Source organism: Amphiura filiformis, chromosome 13, assembly GCF_039555335.1.
Source record: "Amphiura filiformis chromosome 13, Afil_fr2py, whole genome shotgun sequence".
Taxonomy (NCBI): domain Eukaryota; kingdom Metazoa; phylum Echinodermata; class Ophiuroidea; order Amphilepidida; family Amphiuridae; genus Amphiura; species Amphiura filiformis.
Genome location: NC_092640.1, coordinates 40,125,482 through 40,149,284, shown reverse-complemented (window position 1 = coordinate 40,149,284; position 23,803 = coordinate 40,125,482). Strand labels below are relative to the sequence as shown.

General features: G+C 36.9%; 1 protein-coding gene across 1 annotated transcript in view; it reads right to left on the bottom strand.

The window, feature by feature from the left end:
- Window positions 1-23,803, bottom strand: part of LOC140167655 (uncharacterized) — a 57,726-nt gene that overhangs the window by 6,678 nt on the left and 27,245 nt on the right. Inside the window, exons 14-25 of the mRNA XM_072190952.1 lie at window positions 23,624-23,705; window positions 20,372-20,418; window positions 19,956-19,961; window positions 18,994-19,150; window positions 18,179-18,288; window positions 17,665-17,740; window positions 16,145-16,223; window positions 14,841-14,956; window positions 14,607-14,701; window positions 9,960-10,094; window positions 7,042-7,171; window positions 6,390-6,535 (exon numbers count right to left, since the gene is read on the bottom strand). Coding sequence (XP_072047053.1) covers window positions 6,390-6,535; window positions 7,042-7,171; window positions 9,960-10,094; window positions 14,607-14,701; window positions 14,841-14,956; window positions 16,145-16,223; window positions 17,665-17,740; window positions 18,179-18,288; window positions 18,994-19,150; window positions 19,956-19,961; window positions 20,372-20,418; window positions 23,624-23,705 — 1,179 coding nt within the window. The remainder of the gene's footprint in view (window positions 1-6,389; window positions 6,536-7,041; window positions 7,172-9,959; window positions 10,095-14,606; window positions 14,702-14,840; window positions 14,957-16,144; window positions 16,224-17,664; window positions 17,741-18,178; window positions 18,289-18,993; window positions 19,151-19,955; window positions 19,962-20,371; window positions 20,419-23,623; window positions 23,706-23,803) is intronic.

Sequence of the window (23,803 nt, the reverse complement as noted above, 5' to 3'; positions counted from 1 at the left end):
AAGCAGGTCCCATAGGGCCTAGGCCATACGCCATTGGACATGTTGGACACAATCCAAAAAGAGATAACTGAACACAAGTTTTAATAAGCGTACGGAAAATTAGACGTCCGTAGTCCTCGGTGCTGGCAACAATCAATGCCTTGATCACACCACGCTGTACACAATTCATGCATACCGCTGAATTGACCATTACGTAATCCTCGATCCGCAGGCCTCCAAAGGAAATGTATATTATTTCCTAATTCGCAAGCTCAATCGGAAATAAATCATTTCCAATTGCGCCTACTTGTCTAGGATCTATCAACCTGCAAAACAAACACACAATGATACAGTTTATCTTACCAGGGGAATATTGTTCGTCAGCCGCGAACTACCCCTTATCAAGATATAAAGAACGGGCGGGCAAACGGTCCACACTGAATAATTTCTATGCTGAGCTCAAACTCAAACTAATCTGGAATAATTTATTCCGAGCTACAAAGTCCCTCGATGAATGTGATACTCCTATAGGCCTATATATAGACATTATGCTACTAGTACTTATTTCCCCGCTCGCACCAGCCCTCAAACATTGTCAAAACAAAAACAAATAACATTTCCCCTAGTCCTGATCCCAGGACCTCGGGCCCCCTCGGCCCTGAATCGCCAAATAAATTGCCACCTCAGTACTGAGACTGTAAAACCAATGCTCTTTTGGCTAAAATAAAAGATGCCTATATATATATATATTAACTATATACATGTACATGAAAATCACCAGCGTTTAGTGTAAGGACAGATCTGTGGTGTAAGCATCCAACATATTTATAACATACAACATTGCACTAATGTACAGAGCTTGGACCAATAAAGTCACTTTGACTCTCTGTAAAAATATGTAAATATCTCGTCTAATCAAAGACCCTATGGTCTCATTTAATAAGAACCACTAACGAAGAAACTCAAACACTTCTGCCAAACTGACAATTTCAACAGGTGCATGATCTCCGAACGCCACAGATACTTGTGTAACAGCAGAAGGTCTATAACTCAGTACAAGAAGCTATTGTAGCTTATTACTGCCTTGAGTGTAGTCACAAAGGCAGATGCAACGTCTGATGAATTTTGGCGCATCTCACAAATTTACTTACTGAAATACTAGTTACTGGTGAAACATGAACACATATATGCCTAATATGAAGAGCAGAACCGCAACTAAATATGTGGATATTCAGATCCAAGTGCTTCTATGAATAAAATAAATTCTTCTGACATTTTACTTTCACAAAACACTGCCCTTGTCACATACGATATCCTTAAGATATATATAGAAAAATACCTGTAGACATATATAGTAAACGTAAATCTAGCTCAGTCGTGCATACTACATGTACTATAACTATGCATAAGCAAACAAAAATGGACATCCATGAATAATATAATGAGCATACTCTCCGAAATGCTCACATCTGTCTTCAGGAATAATCCAATTACTGAATCTTGAAAAACAAACCAAAACACCGTACCTATAATGTATTCTTTAAGGAATACGTTAACATCTACTCAGCTGGGAATACCTCGTGAACATGGAGAACGCCTATATAGAAATCTCAAAAAACCAACTTGGTGAGACTGTACATATCATAAATGTCAAAAAACATGAACAGACTCGAATATCCATCTCCAATACACTCACTTATCCCATGCACGAAACTTACGAATTTCTACCTTCCATGATCTTCATGATCTTTGATAATAATAAGCAGAAACCCAGCATGTCTTCGAAGACACACATATTCACTGCTAACAATACAACATGCATGTAAATATCCTAATCATGAAGGTAATGCTGTGGAAATGCGTATCCATATCCCAAATCCATGCCGCTGGTAATACAGTATAATCCATTTCATCCGTTTACCCCTACAAGTGATGCACTTCCAAAATCTTTCATGACGACACAATGATGGTATAGAACACATTGCTATAAATGCTTAGCTTGCTCATCTCCGTCTATTATGATCATGATGAGGTGTACCCAAGACTACCCGCTACGGAGTAAAGTTCATTAAGTCACCAAATATCGAGATATTAGCCCTAGTTTAACCGGCTGAGGGACAAATCAATTGATTTAGTCTATGGTCTATTAGAACCTACATTTACTATTGTCCACGATCCATGTCATGTAAATACTTTTGCATTGCCACGTCCATGGAAAAGCTCCAACAGAGATCTTTCATATCCATGAGACTGTCCTTTATCAATGGAAAGCTCCAGTATAAATCTGAAGGAATGCTTCCTTCTATACTCTATCATCCATTCTGCTCAGAAAAAACCAAACCAACCGGAACTTTAATGGGAATGATCAAATTCCATTAAACACATCCTCTGTGTGTATGAACCCAGATATGCCTATACATCCTCCTTTGCTCCATACACCTCAATAGGAAATTCCATACACATCGATGATACTGCTCCTGTGACACATCCATATGGGAATGCTCCTATAAAATAATGTTATGTTATACGCAACCTTTGGGACCTTGCTCCCATACACATCTACAGCCAGGATCCATGAGAATACTCCCATCCACATCCATGGGAAAAACTCCCATACAAACCCATGTGATGCTCCCATATATGCACCCATGGGATGCTCCCATCCACGAGATACTCGATCCCATACACATTCATCCCAATGCTCCAATACACATTCATGGAAAAACTCCCGTACGCATTATGTAAATGCTCCCATGCACGTTCATGGGAATGCTCCCATACAATGTACTCGTTCATTGGAATGCTCTCCCATAGACTCTCCCATGAGAATGCTCCTATGTATACCAAATTCATGGGAATGCTCCTATAGACATTCATGGAATGTTCCCAGACACATTCATGTGAATTCTCCCATACACTTAATATTCAAAAGCTCCCATATACATTTATAGAAATGCTCACATACACTCTGCGTGATGTTCCAGATAGAGCTTATCAGATGCCAAACCGAGACACCGCACATTCATGATAAACATAAATTGCTCCCAAACTCATTCAAGGGAATGCTCCCATACACAATCATGTGAATGCTCCCATACACGTCCATGGAATGCTCCCATACACCTTCATGGGAATGCTCCCATATACACTCATGTACGTTCATGGAAATCTCCCATATATAATCATGCGTCTGCTACCAAGCATGCACATCCTCACATACATTCCGTGAGAAATCTCCAATACGTCCCTGGGAAGCTGCCTTTACCCATAGTAAGTACTTTACTCATCCACGGGAATGCTCCCAAGATCAGAAAGCTCTAGCCTCTGCAAACCTCAGAAATTATGCGAATCTACATTTTCCTGTAGGAATACTCCCATGGTAATACAAATCCATATATATTCCACATAACAAACATATTCATGCCAAGCTCATTAATTTCTTATTTACTCGAAATTTTTAAGACCACGTTCGTGGTAGGGCGACAATGCTCACGCCCATGGAAAAGCTCCTATATGCCTCAATGAAACCACGTGAGAGGAATGATCTCATAAAGGCCGATATGGAATTCCTCCTAAATAGCCTAACAACACTGGTAATCGTCTATCCTAAGCAAAAACCGAAAATGACGAAAATTTTGAAAACATCCTGAAGCATATAGGCTTAATAAGTACCTACATTCTTATGCGACATTACCATAAGCATATAAATCAGTATGAATTTGCATTCTACTTCTAATTAACATTCTTATATTAAAGTGCCCGCTTTGAGGCCCAAGGCCAACGAAAGGCCAAACTGAACACAGCCATGCAAGCTGACATGATAAAGCAGCGTTCCCTGACATGTGCAGCGTTCTGAATAACGGCCCTTCTTGATCTCAATCTCGCAATCCATCGAGCTTCAAACTGGTATGAAACTAATCAATCGTAAGCCAGGTGTTATTCTGGATCAAATCTTAATTTAGAAATTTTGAAAATTAATACATGCGAAAATCAATACTTGCGCGAGAAAAATATATCGGTGCGTTTCCAACGGCAAAATTAATCATGTAACGTACTAAAAGTATGACAAAAGCTTGCAAGAAATCGAGATGTCAATACCATTAAACCAATCTACAATCTCTATTATGACTACTACTCTATCGCAGTCGAGATTGAAACCTATGTATGATCATGATAAAAGGGGTAACGAGAACAACCTCTCTGCCTGACAGCACAACCGCATTTATGTCATAATATGATATAACAATTATTAGAAGATACCGTATAACAAGAATTTATTAAAAACGTACACAGGTATTATCTATTGTTTTATACTTTATCCATAATGATTTGGAGACCTCGTCAAGCGAGTCGCGTACAATTAGAACCCCGGGTTAGAACCCCAAAATCAAATGAAAGCAAAACCATATGATATTAAGTACCCGCATCGATCACACGATATGATAATGATGCCTATTTATTTATCTGATCAATCAATATACAATCACAATGCTTTCACTAAGCAGTCTTGTACCCAGACTAAATGTAGCCCATCGTAAAGATAACGACAGAAAATCCGGCTGTGATGGAGACCACATAAAACCGTTCATGCCAGAAATTGGCGACCCAGGGATGGCGACAATTACTATACTGATAATAGACATGGTGTATAACCACCATTTATGTTTGATACCATCCTAAATGTTGATATCAACTCCTACAACTCCTATGCAATTCACATCCAATGTACTGGCCATGAGTCATTTCAGTAAGGCCTATCCATAGCCCCATAGGCCTCCAAGGCCTATGTATTATGAGGAATAAATCACCTACCTCCTTACATCTGTTACTTCTTGTCAATCAAAAACATCTTACCAGGTCTCACAAGCAACCGCCATACATACCATAGGTACTTTTCAAACCCCGATTCCAACTTGGCCTACAACAAGCTTGATAGTAATATTTTTACTAGGCTCATATCTGTTTTATCTGAACTAAATACGCCATCCTTATACAATTTGACCAAAAGGTGTACACTAAGTACAGCGCTGGAAATTAGACGTCCGTAGTCCTCGGTGCTGGCAACAATCAATGCCTTGATCACACCACGCTGTACACAATTCATGCATACCGCTGAATTGACCATTACGTAATCCTCGATCCGCAGGCCTCCAAAGGAAATGTATAATCTCTATAACTCGATATAACAAATATTTTTTTATTGACGGACACACAAAAAAGTTTAAAGTAGACACGACTGACAAGGTTGACCAATAAAATAGTAAACAGCGCTCATAGCAAAACGAAAAGGTTTCAGGAAATCTGTCGGAGATCTTCGGGAGACATCCCGAAACCTTAATCTTGTGAAGTATCCCAAAGTCTCCTGTTAGACACTTCTGGATTACTTTGCCCATTTACCGGGCGCTCTCCCACAAAATTGGGCTGAGTATTTCAAAAACAGAAGTCTACAACAATAAAATAATTATGGTTTTGGGAGACAGACAAAAGTATCCTGGAAAGAATAAGGCCTCCCGGATGCAAATGTGACAGGCATGTGATCAGTGAAGGATTTATACAGGACTATCTTGTCACAAAAATTCCACAGATTTGAAAGTGACAGTTATTAAACAACATACTTTGGATACTTCACAAGATTGACAGTACAAATGCTTGAATATTAAATGGGTTTGGCTGTGCCTCGCCCATTATTTACGTGTGCTGCCTAGGACACATTATTTGGGAGTGTCAAGGATAATGCTTAACCCTTTATTTCTTAAATACTGGGACACACGATGCAAGAAATAAAATGTCAAAGAACATGGTTCGCTCTATCAGATTCATGGTTGTTATTTTTCTAAATGCCCTTATAAAGAGTATTTAAAATAATTAACTTTCACAGACATTTCAGAGCACGAAATCATATGTTGAGTTTGACAGACAGCCAAATGCAGATTTGTCTTTTGTTAAATTCATGTTTTGTCATGTTCAGGGTGATAAACGGAAAAGGGCGGCATACAGGGTTAGCTAACGGTGCAGAGCAGTACAGTTGATCACTGTTAAAAAAATGACATGCTGCCCTCTGTAGCTAAAGCATTGATACTTGTTCGCCTTGTTCAATGCATAACATGAATGTAACAAAAGATTAATCGGATTCGGCTGTCAAACTGTGAAACTCATAACGACATATAAGCGGTTTATTGGAGTCTTTTCAACAATTGGGGCATAAATATTTTAAATACAGTTTATCATTGTTATTTCGACCACAATTATAGGCAGAGCAATTAGTATGTATATACTTTCCTAGTTGATAAACCACTCGTTTAATTTTGAGAAACAGCCGAATTATAGAACCTATTTATATAGGCCTCATCTGTTAAAAGCAGGTCAGCTCATAAACACTCAGATTTAATATTCAAGCAACCTATACCTACGTGTCGAGTGGGTCATCCGGTTCTGGAGTCATAAGAAGCCCATAAATGGCACTCAATATCTTGTAGATGTTGATGCCTGAACTGTAATCACGGTCAAATATGCTGTGACAGATCCGACCAACGCTGTTGATATTGCAATGATGAATCTAAATTTTTGTTAAAGATTACGTAACCAAAAACATTAATTGCATCAAGTTCTCACCTCCCATCTTCCAAACATAACAAATTTAACATCTAGGATAAGCAACGCTGACATATAGGTCACTTACTTAAACTAATTAACAGCTTTTCAGTGGCAGCCAGGACTCTTTCAGACTGGGCAAAGTTGGGAAAGGCAACTGTTGGGGGGGGGCAAAATTTGACGAAGATTGTAAAAAAAAAAAAAAGGGCCGTCGAGCCAAGAGGGGCAAAAATTTCAAAGCGTCCCATTGACCCGCTACTAAAATTACTGGGACAAATGCGTGTGAAGCATGCCAAATTTGCAATTTTAATGCTAAAATGGGTCCAAATTAAGATTGTGGACTGAAACCGGGCCAAAGGATCTGCACATTTGGTCATGATTTTGTTCGAGCCAGTGGAAAACTTGTCACTGCCCCCAGTCAGTACATCTCTGTCCTTGAGCTTCACAGACTAAAATAATACCAAAGGATACTGGTGTGATGAAACGTACTACTGGTGGAACTGCTGGATAATTATCAGGAAACTCGGCGAAAAGTGAAAATACACCATTCTCATACGGTGTTCCAGTTGGTCCAGTCATGAATATCCGCCAGAAAAAGGCACTGTTTAAAATGATAAAAAGGTGGGTAATAAAGCAATTGATGTTACATTTAACTTGTTTTTTTCATCATTTGGACATTTATGCCAGTATATAAAAGGCATTGTTTTTCTAAACTGAGAACCAAAATAACTTTACATGTACATGTATAGCTCAATGTTAGCACACTCTCAATTGATATTATAAGACCTATTGATATATCTGAAACAAAAAAATTGAATTATAACATACATTCAGGGTGTCCCGGAAACAAAAATACCGGTTGAATGAATAATGACATAAGTCAAGAAATAGGCATTATAATCCAATAATATTTAAAAAAATGTGTAGCCAATCTTATTCTGAATCTTATACGCTAATTTTATTTGAATCGTTTGACTGATTGCGAAGAAATGAACGATGAGATAACACATGCGTCAATTCACTTCATTCCAAGTTTGAAACATATGAAAAGATTTGGCTACAAAACGATTCTCTTATAAATGCATCTACGCACAGTTTGCACCTCGATACACCCGAGTACACAGGTATTTCCAAGCACAGCATGTCTAGCCTCTACGCAGTCTGTGTTTATACTACACGGTTGAGTGCATAGCATCATAAGAGCTGTGTAAGATCTGGTGGAAAATAGGCATCTGTGATCCGTTTTTGTCAAAACCTCAAGTGTTCCCTTCATCCAATCAGAATTTTTTCTATATCGAACAAAAGCTAACACTTCCCCCTAAAACACTTTTTTTCATTACGTCAACAGATAACGCAATTCAATGTTTATAGCAAGGCGAATGTGGTAAATCTGTTGAAACCGACCTATCCATGCACAATTTTGACCAAAATGTAGGTTTTAAAAGTCACAACCTCAAGTGTTCCTTACAGCATTTTTCAAATGTCATTAAATGAAAGAGCACACTTATATTGTCCATATACTAACTTCATTTCAATGAGGAATAACCAATTCTCTTTAAAAATGCAAATCTTTTGCAAAAAGCTACCATTTTCGCCTGTTTTGTCCAGCTGAGGCACGGTTGTAAATTCAATGAACTATGACTTTGCTAAAGAGCACTTACACATTGATATGGAAATATCACCAAACACAATGCGCACTAATGGTTAACATGTCATTTATATTCTGTTCGGTGAAATACTTTTCGTTCTTTTTAAACAATCTGTTCCTTGTTAGACACTTAATTAGGTTTTGTTCAAATTTGAAAATACTGCACAATATTAAAAATGAAAGGTTGCATGAAGCTGATGTTGGGTAAATATCTTTTTCGTTAATGTTAATATATTTATTGCATAAAGAGTTATCGCATAAAGAATTCCAGCAGGCTAAAAGGTTAAATTTTTCCCACATCTTTGATATTTTTAGAATATTTCCAAAAAATGGTAATGCAAAATTTTAATCTTTTAAAACATCAACATAATGTTGCATGATATAAAAAAAATCACATCTAAAGCTGCAAACACTTGATCATTGTCATCCTTGGTTCAATTGTTCTTTGGAAAGTTAATATAAAATATAATTGCACAGCATAAAGAATAAAAGCAGATTGCAATTGCAGAAACCAACGTTTTCTTTAAAAACTGTTGTTTCAAATATTGTGATACATAATGAGCGCAAAAGTTTTAACTTTAAATAAAAACTTAAAATCATTAAACATAATATCTATTACATTGTATGAAAAATAAGAAGCTCCAAACTCATCACTTAATCACGTATTTCCTATTCGTGGGCTTTTAGCGGGTTCGCCGTTGGACAAGTTTAGAACTGTCAGTAGCGAACCCGCTAAAAAGCCACTAATTGTTATGAATTCCCGTCGTAAAAGCTTATCCCACAATATGTCTTTCCTGGTTGTTTGAAAAGTGCAACATAATTGCATAAAGAATTAAAGCTGATAATGTTATAGCTATCCAATTTCAGGAATCCAAGTCAAGTTTCTTATAATTCAACCACTCTGAATCAAAGTAAAGACAAATCAAAGTTATATTGAGGTTGTTCACCTTCAGCGAAAGCATGAATATATTGAGGTAAATATCTCAATATATGGCTATGTAGGCTCATACGTTCCGGTAGTTAAAATAACCAAGAAAAATTTAAAACTTTCAACGGAAACTGAAGGCAAATAAATAAATATTTACCTGCTAATATTTTCGGTAACTAACTGTTACCATCCTCAGGCAGTAATGACTGGCTGACTGTCTTCTTCACACTTGGATGATTTTGGTGTTTCTAGAAGACAGTCGTAAATTCTCGGAAGATCCCGGCCCCCGTCTCTGAAGTTGAGCTTGACTATGAGAGTGTGTACATCGGTGAGACTGCACGGGCTTTGGGTGATCGTCACGTCACAAAGCAAAAGTGCAGTCAAGAGTTCTGCTGTCGCAGAACATCTTAAGAACACAGGTCACAAATTGGACTCCCCCAATATCAAGATTGTTAAGAAGGAAAGCAAGTTCCTAAATCGCAAGATAAAGGAGTCCATAGCCATCAGACAGGAAAAACAAGTCAAGCTCAACAGAGACGGGGCCGGGATCTTCCGAGAATTTACGACTGTCTTCTAGAAACACCAAAATCATCCAAGTGTGAAGAAGACAGTCAGCCAGTCACTACTGCCTGAGGATGGTAACAGTTAGTTACCGAAAATATTAGCAGGTAAATATTTATTTATTTGCCTTCAGTTTCCGTTGAAAGTTTTAAAATTTTCTTGGTTATCTCAATATATATTTGTGTTGAATGACAGTTCAAATCTAATTTGCTAACTACACATACACATATACATTTGGGAATGAATTCTTACTTGTTTTCTGCAGGCAATATCTTAAATGCTGGATGAGGTTTTCGGTGAATTTTAGTCATCTCTTGCATAACACGATACACCGACGAGCGAGTAGCCATTGCAGATTGACCTTTTTTGGCGGCAACTTGAATAGATCTGCAACATTAATGCATGAATTTACCCAGTTATATATCATGAATATAGGCTTTTCCATTTGAGAGAGAGTCTAGCTCTACTATCTCTGTAGTGGAGACGGGAATAATTAATTCTATGTCCATACCTTCCTGTAAGTGTCAGTAAAAAGGGTATTTGAAATTCTATAGTCATTGAAAACCACAAAAAAGTTGTTGTTTTTACACAATTTCCTCGATTTTGCATGATGAAAACGAGAGGTAAATTTGATTAAAAATTATTGCAAACGGGTCGTCGAAACATTGAGTCATGCGTATGGTTACCCACGTTTGTGTTGAGTCACCTCAGTATATTATGTCCAGTAAAAGGTGGATCATGACCCCTATCATTAACATTTATAATCCAGTCCAAAGTCAAGTCTAAAATTATGGTTCCAAACCTTCAGCTTTTTTAGTAGTCGACACCAAATAGTCATGACTAGTCGACTTGTCAGAAGTCAAATTTTGAGCAAAAATTCAATTTAACTTTCATGCCCAAAATTCACAAATCAACACATGTATCTCGATGGACTGAGGGATTAATCTAACTCTCGACAAATGTGGCAATGCGAATGCAACCGACGATAACGAGACAGGACAAATACAACTGTTGCCTACGAATAAACTTGCCATAAAATATTTCAGTAACATTTGTACGGATGTCAAACACCTCACCTCACCTCACAGGCTGTGTCACCCACTGTCGGATGTAGCCCTCCTCAAGTAGCTTCCATTTACTTCTGTTCTGTGCTTCTCTTGCCCAGGTTGTACCCAAATAGGATGTGAGATCATCACGCCATCTTCGTTTTTGTCTTCTCCTTCTTCTCTTTCCTGTTCTTGGCTGCCATTCCGTTAACCTCTTTGTCCATCTATTGTCGTCTTTACGAGCTATGTGTCCCGCCCATCTCCACTTTGCCTCTTTGATCTTTTCCACGATATCTTTGGCATTTGTTTTGTCCCTAATTTCCACATTTTTTACTTTGTCACGTATGGTGATATGTAGCATTTTCCTCTCCATAGCATGCTGTGCTACCTTGAGTTTTTGTTCTAAAAACTTGGTTGTTGTCCAGGTTTCACAACCATAGGTCATTGTAGGTAATACACACTGGTTGAAGACTCTCGTCCTCAGTCTCATTGGCAATCTTTTGTCACATAGGATTTGTTTGTGTCTGCCAAAGCAACTACAGCCAGCCTTTATTCTTAGCATGACTTCTTCAATCGTGTTGTCTTCCATCTTTACTGTCTGGCCTAGATACATATAACTTTCTACATGTTCTATCTGCTCATTCACTACTTCAATGGACTTGTTTGTCTGGTAATTTGTCATGAATTTGGTCTTCCCCTTGTGTATATCCAGTCCTATCTTCTTACTCTCCTTGTTCAAACTGTTTAGTTGCACCTCCATATCCTCAACTGATGCAGCTGTTAATGCAACATCGTCAGCAAATCTCAGGTCTGTTAGATAATATCCGTCAATGTTGAATCCTCTCGGTTGTAGGTATAAATTCTTGAACACTTCTTCCATGGCGGCTGTGAAGATTTTCGGAGAAATTTGTATCACCCTGTCTTACACCTCTTTTGATGTGTATTGGTTTGGATACATCATTTTCAAGATGAATTATGGCTGTTGCATCTGTGTATATATCCGCCATGATTTGTACATATCATTCGTTTACTCCAATCTTTCTTAAAGCTGTGAATAGGTATATGTGTTCTACCGAGTCAAAGGCTTTTTCGTAGTCTATATACTTCAACTGGTATTCATTTGCCTTTTCTATTAATTGATTTAGTGTATGAAGATGATCTGTAGTTGAGTAGCCCTCTCTGAATCCGGCCTGTTCTCTTGGTTGATTCTCATCCAGTATTCTCTTGATGCGGTTTTGTATTATTCTTATGAAGATTTTGTACGCATGGGACAGTAAACTTATTGGTCTGTAGTTCTTGATATATGCTTTGTCGCCGTTCTTGTGAAGCAGTATAACTTTAGCCTCTTTCCAGGTTTTAGGTATCTTTTTCTGATGTAATATGTTGTTATACAGTCTGACTAGTTGTATGCATATCTCTGCACCGCCTACTTTGAAGATGTCGCTGGTTAGGTCATCAGTGCCTGGAGCTTTGTTGTCTTTCATTTGTTTCACTGCCAATTCCACTTCTCTTACTGTTATACTTGGGAAGTCAGTTTGATCAGTTGATTTACAGTTTGTATCTGTCTTGTCCTGATTTGATTTTGAACTGTACAGATCTTGGTAAAATTCTGCACATACGTCTAGAATTTCTTCTCTATCAGTTGTGATGCTGCCATCCTTTTGTATCATTTTGCTTATTCTGGTTTTCTTGCTGTTCATTTTTGAAAGATGTTTTAATCCTTTTCCGCTCATCAGGATGGTTTCAATTTCTTCATTTCTTAATGTCAAACAATTAATTGCTAAATTCTATGTATTATTATAGTTGTCTTTAATACTATTAAAATGTTTCTTGAGGACACAATAGATAGTTGTCATTAGTCGACTATCACTATTAAGTCATATAGTCGTTACAAGTCGCGACTACCGCTAATAGTCGCAACTACGACTATTGGCGACAACATCATGCACCCCTATCTAATATGTTTCATATGGTGAGCATATTTGCAAAAGCCTCTGAAGAGACGTTTTGAAAGTAGTTTAGGGAAATCCATGCAGTTTGCAATTGTATAATATCTGCACTGTTGCTGGTGTATTGCATTACTTATAATTATAGTCTGGTCCATTTGTGGGAATTATTTTGTCGAACTGCAACTGTTGGTGTTAGAGGGAGCCTAGCAATTCTGGCTCGGTCCAACCCCTTTTGAACTAAATCTGTGAGGGCCAAAGAATGTCCAAATTGGTTCCGTTGCTAAAGAAATGCAAACACAGATTTACCTACTGGTGTTTGCTTGATCTTGTCAATGCTTGACAAATTGACAATTGGCTATTCAGTACACTAATACACCCCAAATAGAAGACATGACCTTAATCTCTCACACAAGGGGAGTATATATTTCAAATGGGAGTCATCCACTCAGGTAGCCCCATCTGAAATTCACACTCATTGTAAATAGAGCTGTTTTATCTAGTTAAATATTTGAATTTCTATGAAAAAGATATTTGTGACCTGCTACCATGAAATAAGTTGGTAGTTTCGAGACATCCTGGCTGCTGAGTTGATGTTCTCTGTTTGCCGAGCACCTGTACAATCCAGAAGTATGTCCTTCATAATGGTCCATTGTGCCCCCATTTGCAAAGGACATACATATATATATATATAAACATATATATATACATATACGAGGGACGGTCAGTAAGAAATGAAAGTTGTCTTGTGACCCCATATATGGATTATTTTCAAGGCATTTCTCTATGATCACATAAACATTGTACCTTTGTCTTTGAAACAACACATGATATCGCGCACTTGATTTATGAAGGGAAATAAGATGCTGAAATGAGGAATTCTTGTATTTTTAAATTTTCTCAGGATTTAAAGTATGGAGAGTGCTGCCTTTTGGAATAGTAGTAGAACACAAACTTCCAGCTCATAAAACCAGCTGTAAATGTTTTAGTTTATTTATAATGTGTGGTCAAATGTGCTATTTTTGACAAAAATGGCTTCTCTTTCTCTGGAAATACATTGTTGGAGGAAACTTATGGTCGCCTGCTCCGCAGCCGAAAAACCATATTCCCCATATGCTTTTTTATTATACATAATTATCTTCCACAAATGGAGCATGTCAAAAGGGTCATTATCAAGTTGTCTATTCTCCCTGTGTGGAAGACTTTAGCTCTAAAAGCTTCCACAGGAGTGTGGATTTCAAATACATATTATACCTTTAATGGCAATGAGAACTACAGACAGCAAATTGAGAATTAAAGTACCAGTTATGTTTACCCCTGTATATCCTAAATATGGCAAAATTAAAACCAGCAGCCAACAGTGGCATAGCCAGGAGGACCGGGGTAAAAATTGCCCCACAGAAATTTTCAGAGGCTAAATGAGGACGGAGGCGAGTAAAGTATAAAAAATATGATTTGGCTTTGCCTCACACCTCCCAAAATAGGACGAAATATTGACAAGTGAAGATGAAAATTTGGCTTCCAAAGGCCAATACCTGTACCCTTTAACTCTGATTTAAAGAAACGCAGATCGAAAACCGAAGGAAATGAAATCAAAAGTTGAAATTTAATGTTATAACCAATGGAAAGCACAGCGCTAGTTCTCTTGTTCAAGAATGATATTGTGTACAATGTACAAATCAATAGGGCAATCTGCCACTTTTGAATTAGCATGTTCCTTCAGATTTTGGACCACTGTGTTTTTATTTCTTGATCGATTTCAACCAATGAGGTCTTGAATCTGAGCTAAAAGATGTATCTACTGGCTAGTCCTAATTTTGATATATATATGTCTTTTTGTTTAGGATATACAGGGTGAAAATAACCGGTACCTGAATGCTTTTGCTGTCTGCATATTATCAACTCACGAATCAGTGCTTGTAACTGGGTCTTTGACTTCAGCTGGCAGTCTACGCTTTGGATGGTCATCATATGGTTTGGTCGACAACCTCTGCAAATCCGACTGAACAGAATCAATGAAAATACACAGAACAGAAAATAAAAGGACAGAATGGTTTTCCATACAAAAAAAATTAAGACTGTTTTACCCTCTCCATGGAATAGCAAATATCCCATATTTAATCCGACATAATTATGCTTACCAAATTTTTGACCTGTTGATGAGATCTTTCTTCCCGAGCTGTCAGTGACAACATCGTCTCCAACTCAAATATCTTGCTTGCTTCGACTATGTTGATGGGGCGGAAACAATATCCACCTGTGGTTTTAATTGAAACAAACAAATAAGTAAAAAACACATGTTAACATACAGGGTAAGCCAAATCTACAACAATCAAATCATCAAAAATTGCAGAAAATGATAAGACTAACATGTTTTCCATTGTACCTTTCAGATTACAAGATCTCAAAATCGACACCTCAAAAAACAAGTTGCACATGGATGTTAAATGGATCAAATCGTACTTTCATTTTATGTGACCTCTTCATAATTATGCAAGTACAAAAATCACCCATACACAACCTGAAAGGGATTTCAGTGTTCATATGAAAATAATCAAGCATCAGAAATTTTAACTTTTCATATCTGAACTGAGTACTACAAAAAAAAGCTGTATTGTAAACCAAGACCATATACAATCTATCCAGACATTAGCAGCAGTTATCTATTTTAAATAAACATCTACGAGATAATAACTCAAAGTCTATGCATCAAACTTTGAAACTGAAATAGCAAAAGAAAACCCAGTATTGTTTTGCCAAGTTTGATGTCTCATTTGTCTTAATAGCCCAAAATTTGTTGTCATGATGACCCGTTGAATTAAAAAAGACCCCTATATATTCAAAAGTTGCACCTAAACCCATTGAAAATGTTGCTTTTGTTGCTAGAGTGCCTGGTCGTCGCTGGTCACCGCGGGTAATCCTTGACCAGTCATGTAGAGAATGAAATGGTACACTGACTTGAGTGGCTTTTTAGTGTAACTTTTTATTTAAGGAGTAACCATGGCTACAAACTTTGATCTATCCAAACAAATGAGGTATCAAAATTTGAGAATTAATCTGTTTTTGCTATTTCAGTTTTTTTAATAATAGATTTTGAGTTTTATCTAGTAATAAAAAGGGGGAGTAAGTACTTTTTGTAGGCGTTTACTAGGTAGTGCTGACAGGTTGTCACCAAGATGTCGATTTGTATATCCTGGTTCCATAAGCCAGCAGAAAAGGGAAGAAATAATATTGTGGGTGGCCAAGTAAAATCTGGGAACTGATCTAAGAGCTTGGAATTCTGATTTGAAGTAACCAATCGGTAAAATTCAAATATAAATATATATTTTTATTCTGAGTGGTCCAAGATGCCAGAAAAGTAAAGTGTAAAGTTGATTCACAGCCATTTTATCTTGAGAAAGGTCTCATTCAATGTTTTCATGAATATCGCTGTAAAAAAACATACCAGAAGCACTGCAGAGGCCCTTTATAGTTTGGACTTGTTTGGTTCCAATATCAACTGCATCGAGAATGATTTTCTGTGACTGAAAGAAAATTTATTTTACAAAAATATCAGTGGTTATATATTAATTCTTGTTTCCTTGTGTGAGTGATACCCAGACGGTGTCCATGGTAACCCGGCCATTTTGAATTTAGCAGCATTGCCATATACCATTATGTTATCTTGCATGCATGCATATAAACTAGCTCTTATTATGAAAGACAGAGATAAAAAGAATATATCGCGTTTGACGTCATCTGTCAATCAAACTCGAGCACGGTTTGTTTACAAGTGTCGTGATGATGACTTGCTGAACGCGGCGGTATAACCGGGCGCCTTATTGTTAATTTTGCACCTTCAAACATGCAAACCATCTCAAAAGTTAGGTCTTTATAGTAGGAAACTTTCATTCGCGAAGGCACCATATTAAAGCTGCTTTTTGCCTTGTAAAAGTACCGTTTTTCGCCATTTGTTGCTATTCCTTTTCTCCGATCAGCACCAGATAGACGCGATAAATTCTTTTTATCTCTGTCCTTAATTATAATCGATGCAGCCGGGGAGCACATTACAATTCAGCCATTATTTGGATGACATAATAATATTGTACTGAACATTGCATTACATTACAACCTAGTGGTTTAATGCAATCAATAATCATGGTTTTTATTTTACTAAATATCAGTAAGACTGCAAATTAAGCTTTGTTGGGACACAATGGTGCAAATTTTATAACTTTTTATCTGTTTTGGTTTTGTTGATTTCCTAAAAAGGATTGCGGAAGGTAATTTGCAAACAAATGCACTTTTTTCTCCAAATATTAATATACCATTTATGGAATTTGAAGAATTTGAATTATTTATGTAGCATTTTGTGTCACTTTTCCCCAGTTATTTTATAAACCATTGCAATATTGCCTTTCTACGATAATGGAGGAGTGATGGTGGTTGCTTATTTATTTAGGTTTCCAACAAATCCATGGAACATGTAACGTATGTATAAATTTGTTCTTATCAAATTCAGAATATAACATTCTGAAAGCTATTTCTTTCATCAGAGTTATATAACCAAGTTTATTATAAATGCTATATGATAAACTAGTTATCTTCTCTCAGAATAGAGTTAGAGTTAATAATTAACATTATTAACACATTAACATAATTGAATATTAATAATTACTTCCTGTGCAATTGATTATGTAAGAAATGTAAGGACAGGAGAGAAGACAAAGTGGCCTTTTGTTTGGTCATAAAATGTTAATTGGAAATAAAACAATAGTAATTATATATGTTTCTTTATCTACTTGTACTATAACAGTACTTCTCCTTAGTATTACTAATACAGAAACATTTTGTTAATTATATTTGGTGCACTTTAGCTTAGTCTCAGGTACAAGAACAAACAGAAAACATTGCCAACATTAATCAAGGGAGATTTTTTTTGTAACAAGTTCATGAGAATCTGACTAGCGTGCTTTGTGTACTTACTTGCAATTTCTTTGCGATTGTCAAAGGAGCTGATGTGGATTTGTTGTCTTCTCCATCTGAGAGGCAAATGATTCGTCTAAAAGCCAGTAAAAACAACATATATTTGAAAAGATTTCTTTTCGAAAAGGGGATGTGGAGTTGTGCAACTTTTGAAAATGCACCAAATTTCATATACTGGTATCAACCTTTGTCAATTTTGAGCATTTGGTATAAAATGCGGTATCAAAATAGAGCTAACAAGATGCTGCATACGACCATGCCAATCAAATTGTCATAACATGAGCAGCTTTAGACGATTATGCAAGTGTGGAGTTTCTTTTTGTGTTATGTTTATATATACCTCAGAAAATTGAAAAAATGGTGGATTTAGTTGTGTGCCCAAAAAATGTAACAGTTATTATATATCAATTTTTGGTGACAAAAGTTTACCAGTTATTTTCTTTTTATTTAATCTCGTTATTTCTGACATAGGAAAAGTGATACATTTCTACATAATTGATATCTTTCTCTATACCTTTTGCAGTCAGGAAAAAGCTTCTTGATTTCCTCAAACTGATCAATGGCAGTACTTATCCCATCATAGAGAGCGGTGTTCCCCGATGCGTCCATTTTTTCAAGCTTTGCCTGCAAATTCAATTCAGAACTATTTTTTAAATCATGCCAGAAGATGTTTAATTTAATTTTCCTCGCCTTTAAACAGACTTGTAAAATGACTCGACTCGAACGATCCGACTCGATATTTTAGTACTCAAGCTAGAGTCGACTCAAGTCTAAAATTTCAGATGACTCGACTCAAGTTTGGTGATCCACCACAAGTCTGCCGTTAACAAAGGGAGTAAAAAAGAACATTAAGATTAAGCAGTAAAATAAAATGCACATCTGGAAACCATGTAAGGAACGTAGATTTGAAACCATGAAGGGTGGTAAACTGGTTAATTATGCTAGCCAAATCCAATACAGAAAAATTATATTTATAAACAGAAAAAAGGGCAAGAACTCACTCAACCGGGACGAGGGCGCATACCTTCTAGATCATGTATTTGACCCACTGCAGTGGACCAGTTCATCTGTGATCGAGCCATCAGCCAAGATGGCGAAAGCTCAGTTCCGTGATTAATATTTATTGGATTTGGCTAGCATAATTAACCAGTTTATGATCTCAACAATCATACTAAATGAATCTCTTTCCTCATGAAGCATGATACTTAATTCAGCCAAAGCAAAATATATGCACATCATTTTAACACCTTATGCCAGAAAATTTGCTCATCAGTTTAGAACAACCCAAAGTTATGAGATGAAATGAGCAATGAAATGAATATATAGTACCTTAAATTCAACAAAGAATTCCGTCAGTTTGCCTGTAACAGAAGGTGTTGAGTTAAATGTTACCAATCCTATAACATGCTGGAAATTATAAGCCATACTCCTATCAGCAAATGTACAAAACATCTGCTGAACGACTGAAAGTCTCGACTGATCGGACCTGAAAATTAAAAACAATGTACATGTATAAAGGGGCTATCGTTTTTTCTTCGGAAGGGGGGTGGTACGGGGAGGGTTTATTTTATTCAAAAAGACCGATTTCAATAGCCTATTTAGGGGGTAAGGGGTATCGGTGGTGGTGGATGGGGGGGCATAAAATTGTTGTTGCCAAAATAGGTGGGGTGGAAATTGTATTGACGTCGACTTTTTGTAAATTTGGGACCCCCCACCCCCTTCCGAAGAAAATGATAACCCTCTAAAATGTCCTAACAATTTGTTTTTAATTCTGGAAGAGGCTCATTCTGGTACATACGGCGTCAACACAAGGTAAATAATACATTGCCAAGCGAATCATGTATAGTTGCCATGACGTCATCATAATCGACTGCGACTCGGAAAGCTGGGGAATCCTTTTTTTATTTGTAGCTTTTATCCACAGTCATTTGCAAGATAATTAATATGCGCACCATTACGTGTCAGGTAAACCTATGAGATTGTGCGTATAGCAGATAAACTCATTATAGATACAACTTCCTATACATGTGATCAATGATATGCCTTCTCTTCAGCATTAATTAACCCAAATCCCGCAGAAACCTACAAAACCCTACAGGCTAGCATGGGGCCTCGCTTGAGTGGGCGGGGGACGGGAAACACCGAGGACACCTCCGACCAAACCCCTCAGAAGTGAGTTAGCATTCAGCAAACATTAAAAACACAAAACAAAAATCATAACAATTGAAATCTTACCTGTCCTGAGATAATCTGAGAAATCTTACCTCCTGAGATAATCTGAGAAATCTTACCTGTTCCTGTAAAGAAAACAATTGAAAAAGAAGAAAATAATAAGTGTCCAGTAGAATGCACAGGAATAAGACAACGGCATATTATTTGATTTATAGCTTTATTATACAGTGGCAAACAATGTTTCAATGACAAAGCAATAACATTAGTTGTGTTTACAAAACAATGAAAGCAGAGAAACAGAAAGAAAGAAAATAGATTCAGAAACAATTTCAGAAAACAATACGAAGAAAGTACGGAGAACGAAAGAGCGAACGAAAGAACAAAGCAAAGAAAGAGCCAAAGAAAGAGCAAATGAATTAAAAAAAAGAGCCAAAGAAACAAAGAGCAAAAACGAGAAACAACGAAAGAGCAAAAGAAAGAGCGAAAGAAAGAGCAAAAGAAAAAAAGAATGATTGAATGAAAGCGAAATTATTACCTGGCAAATGATTTTGACTTCATTGATAAGCTGATATCAACAGCCATCTGAAATATAAATAATTATTATTTAATTTAATTATTACGTAAGGTGTATTGTTATACCTGCATGCAGAGCATACAAACGAGGGTTGTTTTGACGAAAGAGACGAAAGGCAGACACCCTCCACAAAAACATTGTTATTTTGAGCAACTATATGCAGGCGGCTATATAAACATGTACTATTTATATAAGACCGTTCTATTGTCAAGTTTTTGTGGAGGATGTCTGCTTTTCGTCCCTTTCGTCAAAAACACTGGTCTAAAGGTATATGTGATGCGATCAAGCAAGATCAGTCGGAACTCGGAAATATTAAATTTTCAGTTTCTTACAGGATAGTAAAAAGCATTTGCAAAGCTGCATTTTGCAAAAAAACAAACCATTGAAATTGAACAACAAGTTCCAAAGATATGAGAAAACAACAGGAAATAAAAGGAAATATTTCTCATTTCTTTAGAGTAATAAATAATAAGCCTAGTATTATTTCGAAAATTAAATCACGCTTTCAAATGTAGATTGACTTGTTCGTAAATTGCACTGCGAAATTTAAAAACTTCTTTTGTTTACGTTGATCAAGGTAACTTCAATCTGCGGTCACACGATTATGTAACAACTGAAGTAAAAACCAAAACTGTTTTCTACAAATTTCAAGTTTCTAACAAAGGGTACAGACAAAGGTATCGGTAATGACGTCAGTCAAGAGCTTAGGCATGGTAATAGGAAACCACGTGATCAAACCCAAAACCAATACCAAAGCTTGTTATTTAAAACGACCGATTGTGTGACTTCCGGATGCATGCGTGCTGCACAAATTGATCGATACCTCCACACGATGCTACGTTCTGGTATTGTGTTTATATATACTTGGGACACACAATCGTGAATATACAGCTAGGTTTACGCATTAAGGATACGATCCATGATTTACCGACAAGTGACTCATTTCGGAATGCGATCATGAATTTTGAAGAAAAAAAAAGTTTCCACAGGCTTCGTTGGGACTCGAACCAGCGATTCTAAACTTCCTTCGATTACGCGTCTAGCGCTTTACCACTCGGCCACCGTGGCAGGTGAGCGGATGAGTGTAATGATAAAAGATAAATCTCATAATGCCATCTTTAGCCTTTTGTTTACTAAAAAAGACGCGTTTTGTAAAGATAGATTAGCCGTTTTATGCATAAATAGCACGAACGTTTGGGAAAGGTTTCAAACAAATAATAAAGACACTGATATGATAATGAAATTGCGTAAGTCGGGAATTATCTGCGTCGCAATGTTTTGTTTTGGTTTTAGGAATTTGACCTTAAAATTTACGACTTCATGACATTATCATTCGAAATCAACAAAAGATATTTCAACACCATATGTCCTCATTCTTTCTCTAGAATGTTTTGTACATGTATGTGAAATAGCTTCAACAATGGTTCGCTGCATAATGGTAAAAATAGCCTTGACCTAAAAAAAGGGCGAGAAGTACCATATTTACGGATTCAGGCTAAATTTAAAATTGATATAAAACGTTTGTTTTTGATCGATTACAAAAATTAATTTTGTCGTATAAAGAAATTGTATCTGGCGTGAATTACACTACAGTTTTTATTCCTAGGGCTCTTTGACTGCTTCAAATAATATTTTTAGTGAATCCCCTGGCCCTCTATAATTACGCACAAAAGATCGACCCCCTTAAGGTTCATTATGGTGTGTTTTCTGTCTTTGACTGTCAAAATATTGTTTTACTTCTATACCCGATATGTTGGGATTGTGTATATACATGTAATTTCGAAATGGCTACCTCGGTTGCTGGACGGTCCAAGGTACTGACATGCATAAGGGACCGCTCATTATTTACAGGGGGCCGGGGAAAATGTAGGGGGGCTATGTGATTTTCACTTTAACAAACAGGGGGGGTTATGTGATTTTATTTTTCCTGATAGGGGGGTCAGGTGAAATTTAATATTAAATTATTAACTATGATTATGATTCACTACAATATTTACCTCATATTTGGCCATTTTAGCCACAAAAATATCAATTTTTGCGCTCTTCGCGCAAATTTATTTCTGCAGCATATTTGGAGTTTAGCTTCAATATGGCAACAGTTTTGTGCGCTTTGCATGCATTTGTGTCATAAACTTATTCTCTCACCAAAAGGGGCTGGATTCACATAAATACTTCAAGAAATTTTTCCAACAACCTCATGTCAAAAAGAAATCTACGCCACTGTTCATCAGCACATTAGCCATATGGCAGGGTGGCAAGTCAGTCCCCTCCCCTGATCAGTAGACAGATCAATTGTTACAAAACTTATGATTTGCATCTTCCTTTTGGTCTATTTTAGACCCTAAATTAACCCCATTTTTTAGTAGCAAAATGCCAAATTGAAAAAAGAAAAACCATTCTGTGAGTAGATTTGCGTAGAGTTATAATTCCACCCATTCTATAATGTAAATCATAAATATGAGTGCTAGGGCAGCTCCTCTGATGCTTGGAAAAAGCATAAAGCTTGTATACTGGATCAAAATACTGGGTTTAATTAACCAAAAGTTGTGAAAGCCATATGCATCATCCTTTGGAATGATTTTAGGCCACATAATATTATTGTCCTCAATTTTGTTCATTTTAGCTTTTTTTTCTGTGCGCTTCGAGCGCATTTGTCCAGGGAATGTTCTTTTAGTAGCAGATCAGTGGGACGATTTTGATATTTTGCCCCCTGGCTCGGTGACTCCAATACATATCTCTTTGAATTTATATAGCATTGAAATAACATATTTTCTGGGGACAGCTTGGAAAAAAACTTGGATTACAATTGTGGGGAGAGGGGTGTCTTCTATACGAAGAGCCAGAGGTGGCAATCATGTTGCCATGCCCAGGGGCCATCAAAAGGTGAATCCGGCCATGGTATACCAGCAAAATGTATTTCTCGATGTGAGGGGGGGGTTACGTTTTTTTTGTGGCAGCAATAGGGGGGGTTATGTAATTTTAGATGCTGCTAATAGGGGGGGTTGTGTAACTTTATGAACTCAGTTTTGAAACCCCCCTTCCCCCCTCCCCTATAAATAATGAACGATCCCTAAGCATTCAATAGCGGCAAGGTGCACTGTGGCTTCGAGCCGATCCTCTACCAACTAATTTCCGTTTTGAAAATATTACGAGGTCAAACCATTTTTGTTTGCATGATCCACATTAAAACAGCCACCAAAGTATTACACTCACCACGATGGCTTCTTTTGGTGGCCTAGTAAATAGGCAGTCACTACCCGTCACATCATCAGTTGTGCTAAAATACTTCTTTGTACTACAAAGGAGGAAAAAAAACAGACAAACATGAACCAACGCTGGTTTCAAATATCCTCCCCTGGGATTTTTAGTAGTTTACAAATATCGACGAATTAT